Source organism: Acanthisitta chloris, unplaced genomic scaffold (genome assembly GCF_000695815.1).
Source record: "Acanthisitta chloris isolate BGI_N310 unplaced genomic scaffold, ASM69581v1 scaffold9714, whole genome shotgun sequence".
In the NCBI taxonomy this organism is placed as follows: Eukaryota; Metazoa; Chordata; class Aves; order Passeriformes; family Acanthisittidae; genus Acanthisitta; species Acanthisitta chloris.
In genome coordinates, this window is record NW_008670985.1 from 183,064 (window position 1) to 189,199 (window position 6,136).

General features: G+C 46.1%; 1 protein-coding gene across 1 annotated transcript in view; it reads right to left on the reverse strand.

Annotated features, from left to right (window-relative positions):
* The window catches only part of LOC103801497 (collagen alpha-1(XXVI) chain-like), a gene marked incomplete at its 5' end in the record, with an annotated part of 36,799 nt that extends 34,619 nt beyond the window's left edge, over window positions 1-2,180 (reverse strand). Inside the window, one exon of the mRNA XM_009073912.1 lies at window positions 2,119-2,180. Within this exon, the coding sequence (XP_009072160.1) occupies window positions 2,119-2,180 (62 nt within the window). The remainder of the gene's footprint in view (window positions 1-2,118) is intronic.
* Between the last annotated feature and the right edge of the window lie 3,956 nt (window positions 2,181-6,136).

Sequence of the window (6,136 nt, forward strand, 5' to 3'; positions counted from 1 at the left end):
GATACCAAACCAAGCACCTTTATAATGGTGCTGGCTATTGAATAATAACAACTGAGTTCATTAGATTGCTACATAGATCAAACTGAACTTAAATTAACCTTGAAAAAAAAAGGGGAATCAGCATATTTCTCTCATGTACAGTACCAGCATTCATGTACTGTTGCTTCACTCTCTGTTTAATTGCTACAGTCAATTTTTTGCACAGCATCCACAGCTTTTCAAACAAAGGAGAAGCCAAAAGATTGATAAGGACCTTGCTGGGCTGTGCTGCAGAAGGTCTCCATGCAGAGACACAGTCTTTAGTACTTCACAACAGAGAGCAATAACTCATTTCCCTCCATAAAAGTAAACCCTTTGATGAGCCTTGCTCCCAGCTTGGATCTGTGTGGGAGCAAAGTCAGAAGGAAACTCATCACAGCCACAACACAAACTGCCTCACTGCAGCACTAAATCAGAGACATCATGCACTAAGTCTACGACCTCCCAGGGGGATTTGGGCAGGTAGGACCTCCTTCCCCCTCCACAAAGTCCTGCCAGGGCCATTGGCCTCTTACATGTTGTTACTGGACACAAGAGCTGAGCAGCACGAGCTGGCAGAGCGTGGGCATGCTGATGTCAGGACAGTCTTTGGCTGTCATTTTCCACTGAGTCAGACAGAGAAAATCCTGGAAAGCAAAGGAAGGTACAGCTGGCCACAGCCTGAGCAGGGGAGGGATGATTTACATCTCTCTGAGGCTGGTCCCATGTCTGTCTTGGATTCAGGACTGCACACGCAGAGGTCAGTCCCCAGCCCCTCTCTCCTCCCCTGCCAAAGGACACCCACCTGCTGGGTCCTGCTGCTCAGCAAAACAATCCAGCTCACCTTTGTCCTTTGCACCACACCAGTTGTTTTCACTCGAACAATTCTGCTCCCCAGAATTTCATTCCCCCCACCCCTTCTTTTCTCCTGTAGTGAAATATAACTGTGAAGGTTTTGAGGAAGTTCCAGACAACATTGCTCTCTGTTTCAGCACATACAATTCCCAAATTACCATCATATCATGTGCTGGCCTCAAAAACACCACACAACCACCACCTCCCTCCACAAAGGTTTCTCCCCAAATTCTTTTGTGTCATTGATAAGCATCAGTTAATGAATAAAAACAGCAGCAAATGCCTTAAAGGGACCCAAGCATGATAACTAACAGCCAGGAGTGAGCTGTCACAGGAGGGACCACAGATCAAAGGGGAATGCTGACTCAGCTGCTTTGTTGCTAGACTGGAACAATTTATCTGAATCCCAGTAGGTAGAAACTAAAACGATTTGCAGGGAAAAAAAACCCACAACATGAAGGTCTCCTGTTAACATTTATCTCCACTAAACTATGCACAAGAGCCTCTCATTTATCAGAAAAAGGATGAAAAAGCAGGACTGGATAGCACTTGAAGAGCAGGCTAAGGAGCAACTGTTCAAACCTACATACCAACACTTCTCTGTTTTGCAATGGTAAAGTTTCTAAAGGGTATTTTTAGTGAGAGAGACCAGAATCTGCTTCTTTCCTGAGCCACAGGACTCACATCCCCACTTGCCAATCAGCAAAAAGGAAGAGATTTTTCATCCAGCTCTGCCTGACCTGTTTCTGAAGCAAAGCCCACACGTTTCAGCTGAGCACTGAGCTCTTTATTGCTCATTAGCACCTGCACAAGTGTGACAGGGGTGAGAGCAGCACCCAACGAGCCCAGGATGGGGACACAGCAGAGCAGTGTGAGGGCAGGTGTGACACCAAACAGTGAGAAATAAGCATGATGGCAACAACACTGCACATTATTTCTGAGGTCTGAGCATTATTTCAGAGGAGCTGAGCTGAGGCAGGGCTGCAGCCACATGGGCTAGAGCTGGGCTAGAGCTGAGAGATGCCTCATTTCCCAGGACAGAACCACTACCACAGTGTGCTCCTCCCAGTGGACATGTGATCTCTCCAGGGCTGCCAACTCAATGTGTTTTTCACCACCACAGTGTGCTCCTCCCCGTGGACAGAACAGACATGTGATCTCTCTAGGGCTGCCAACTCAATGTGTTTTTCACCAGAAACTCATGGAAATTTTTTGCCAAACATATGAATAAAGTCAGGTCCTTACCTTGGCCTCAAGCGTGTTCAGCCTCTCGGTCATATCTGCTAGCCTCGTGCAGTTCATGCATTCTAGAGAGAACAAAACAAAGTGATGTAAATTTTCTACATTCTGTGCATTTTAATCCATGGCTTCAGTCTGCAGACCCTGATCCCTTTGATCCAAGGCACATGGAAAAGCAAGTCAAGATCAGTTATGGAGGAGGAGAATAAATATTTGAATCCACTGCACAGGTCAACAGCCACAGCCACGTTACATGGAGCTTGTTTGGGGATGTTTAGTGGGGCAGAGTGTGAAATTAAGTTGCCAATAGGTAGTAGGTAGATGAAATAAAAACCAGTTTTAAGATTTCTCATGGTGCCAATCAGCATGACATGCTGTCATCAGCAGAGACACTTGTTCTGCCACGGGTACAAGCTGGTGTGGCACATGGTCCCACCTCACAGGACATCAGGCTGTACAGCCACCACTCCAACTAGGACCCTCTCCCATCCTATTGTCCTGGTTGAAGACTGAGGAAAGCAGTGAATATACAAAATGCCCATGTCTGTGGAGTCCTGTTCCATCCATGGGCTCCCACCAGGCCTTGTTACCACTCCCACAGCAAATCATCTGTCTCAGCCACAGCCAGGAAAGCTAAGGCAGATCTGAGGGCTGGTGCAGCCCAGAGCTGCAGCATGAAGTGGTTTCCATCTCACTTTGCTGCAGAGAAGCAACAGATAGACAGCAGCCACCAAAGGAGTCCTGACAGGAGGCATCAGGGAGAACAAATGTGAACAGAATGGGCTCTGAGAGCAGGCTAAAACGATTGCTCCATACAAAGGACATCACTTATCTAAACAGAAGGCCTGCTGCTTCACCTCTGTTTTCATCTCAGCAATTTTAAAGCCCTGAACTGAGATTTAATCAACAAGGCACTTTCCCAGCACTTTGCAGCAGTGTGGAACTGTCTGTTCCCAGCTCCCAGAGAAGCTTTCCAGACTGCACCACTCCCCTCTCATGACTTCTGAAGCACAGCAGTTTTTAAACAGGGAAAATGACTTGCAGCATGAAGTATTTCAGAGAATAAACCATCCATATTCAGGTGATGAATCACTGTCATCTCACATCCCTTAGAGGAGAAACACATCTCTATGTGTTTTGTGCTTCTTAAGGGCCAGAGCCAGTTTTCATTGACTGGCCAGAGAAGAACTATTTAATCCTGGTGTTTCCATAGGTCTGGGGATGTTTACCTGAAATTCTTGAGCCCCTTCACAGGCCATTCAGGTGCAGCTAAGGCTGAGCTTGTAATGATCCTGGGGATGCTGAGTAAAACCAGTGCCTACCTATAGCAAGGAATGGGTGAAAATGGATTTTGCCCTGACTAAACATCACTGTGATACCTAGGACTCAGTTGTCCCCTGTTGCACAAGGAGCCCCAAGGAATCTCTCAGACTTCACCCACAAACATTTGCTGTTTTTCTGGAGCACATGGCATGCACCATTGGCCCTCAGCCATGCAAAGATTTGAGCATGGCTTGGAGGGCCAGGAAGCTTGGCTGTTCCACCTTGGTGATTTACAGGCTAAGAAGATTGCTTGAGTGCTAACAGTAACCAATCACCCACTGCATAAACCTTCCAGAGGAATTCTCTCTTTGGCCCTCTATGAGGAGCTGTGTAGCTTCCCAGAGGAGCTAGACATAGAGCTTCCACCTCACAACACACAGCATTTTGCAGACAAAGCAGCTGATGGTTCAGGAACACTCAGATGGAGGGATTTCCTCACAGGTCAGTGTTGACATGGACTTTCTGTAACCCAACAGAAAATAACATTTGTTTATTTTTATTCTCTGCAATAGATCTTGGGCAATATTTCCTGGCTTGAATTGGGCCATGGATATACAAGTGCCATAAATGCACTGTCCCACGGGGAAGGAAATGGGTGAGGCTTGTTTGGTCTGGATCTGCTTGTGGTGTGTAAAACAGGGAATTACATTCTGCATGTAACTGGCTTCAGGCTTTTGATCTTGCTCATCCCCATAGAAAGATAAGACTGTATAAATCTAATGCTCCCAGGAGCCAAAAGACGTACCAGATGTGTTACAGAGCAAATAAAATACGGAGTCCTATTCCCCCTTCTGCTGGCTTGCACATATTAATAACTCCCCCAGGTTTAGAGAGACTGACTTGAACTGCCTGAAAACAATCTCTCTGCATAACATGAGATGGATTGATCATTTAAGCTCCCTTTGGAGAGTTCAGCTCATAGAAAAGGGCTTGTACTACCACCCAGCTCCCAGGAGAAGGGCACTCTGCTCATCTCTGCTGGAACAGCACCAGTCCAGCAGCCCTTGAAGAGAGTCTCAAAGTGCCCTCTCAGGTGCATTTGCAGCAGTAAAAATTAGATTTAAAAGAAAAAAATGACAGAAGAGGGGAAAAAGCAGCAGTGTCACTGCACAGTGTTATTTGTACTGATATCATCTTCATGTCAGTGATGCCTGCTGAAACGTATGGAAAATAGCCCAGGCCAGGAAGAGAACTACTTAAGTTCAAGCTGGATTTGAACTCTGATCCTTTCCTTTGTGAAATGCCTGGAAATTCAAACCCACATGCAAGGTACTTAGCCTGGACCCAAAAGACATTTCACTAATCCAGAAAGTGGATGTCCTAATGCAAAAACTCGTCTTCCTAAGGCCTGTCCTGCCAACAAATCCTTGTGACATTTGTTTAGCTGACCAACCGACTTCAAACACAGGCAAATGCAGTTTCAGAAACTACATTCAAAGCTCACTCACAACACACCAGGGACCAGACTGCTTCAAGGTCTGGGGTTGTTATCTGCCCTTGCAGAAAGCCCAGGAATGGTGGTGACAAATCAAGCTAATAAATATCTTCCCTGACTACAATGCACTGAAGTATTTATAGTGTCTAATCCCAATGTCTGGTGGTTCCAAAGGCTGGGACTGTGAAGCTGAATTTTCTGATCAGGGTGAGAGCAGTCTGCAGTATTGAAACAAGCTTCAGAATCTCACATCATTATTTCTCATGCAACAAATATAACACTGGGGCAAATACACACACTCTCTGACCTGGGGCTGTAGAGCAGAGGTTTTCCATATCTGCAGAAATCCATCTCTTGTTGCTACACAGAACCACAGTTTATTTCCCTCATATTCCTAGTTGGCAGATTTGTATTTTTCCAGCTAAACTCTGAGAAAAGAATTGTGATTTCACTCTATGAAGCCCAACCTCAAAACACATGGCAGGATTTGTTTTAGAAATATTCCAGCAGGGAGAATAAATAATTGAGATAATGAGCATGAGGCAGTACCAGCACATCGTATGACACCCAGTCTGTCTCCACTCAGTCTCACTGTTCCTGTCCTAGCACACCTCTCCCTCCACAGCCTCCCAGTTCCCCTCTCTGGCTGCATGGGTAAAGCAATGCAACTGTAGGGTCAGAAAAGTCTAAGGTAGCAGAGATGTGGTAGACTCCACACACTGGAAAATAACAAATCATATACCCCAATGCCAGCAGTGACCACCTTAACCCTGACCCAATGGTTGCTATATTTGACCCAACTTCTGAAAGGCTGAGCCAGTGCCTCCAGCTCAGCAGCTTTGCCAACAAGCATCAGGTCCTCTTGTGCCTGTCCCCACTCTGGATACTCCCCACAAGTGACCTACAGCAGTGAATGACTGCTTGCTAACCTGGCAGTCCTGCTTTGCAGGACTTGAGCAGTGTTGGCACAATTTCATGATTAAATAGTTGCATATTTCAGCTTCTGCAAGCTGAAAGCTCCACAAGTCTTCAACTCCTCACTCACATCACAATAACAAGAAAGGCATGATAACAGCTTGATACCAGTGGAGCACTAATGATTTCAGGACTGAGGGGAGTGAAAAAAAGAACCAGCCCAACTTTCACCATGGGGCCTCAGGTCAGTTTTGTGCAAAATGGCAGAGAAACCTCTTGGCATCTCTGCCCCATTTCTCAGCTCTGACAGCCCACACTCATTTGTGTACCCAGAGTCTCTGCAGAATATTA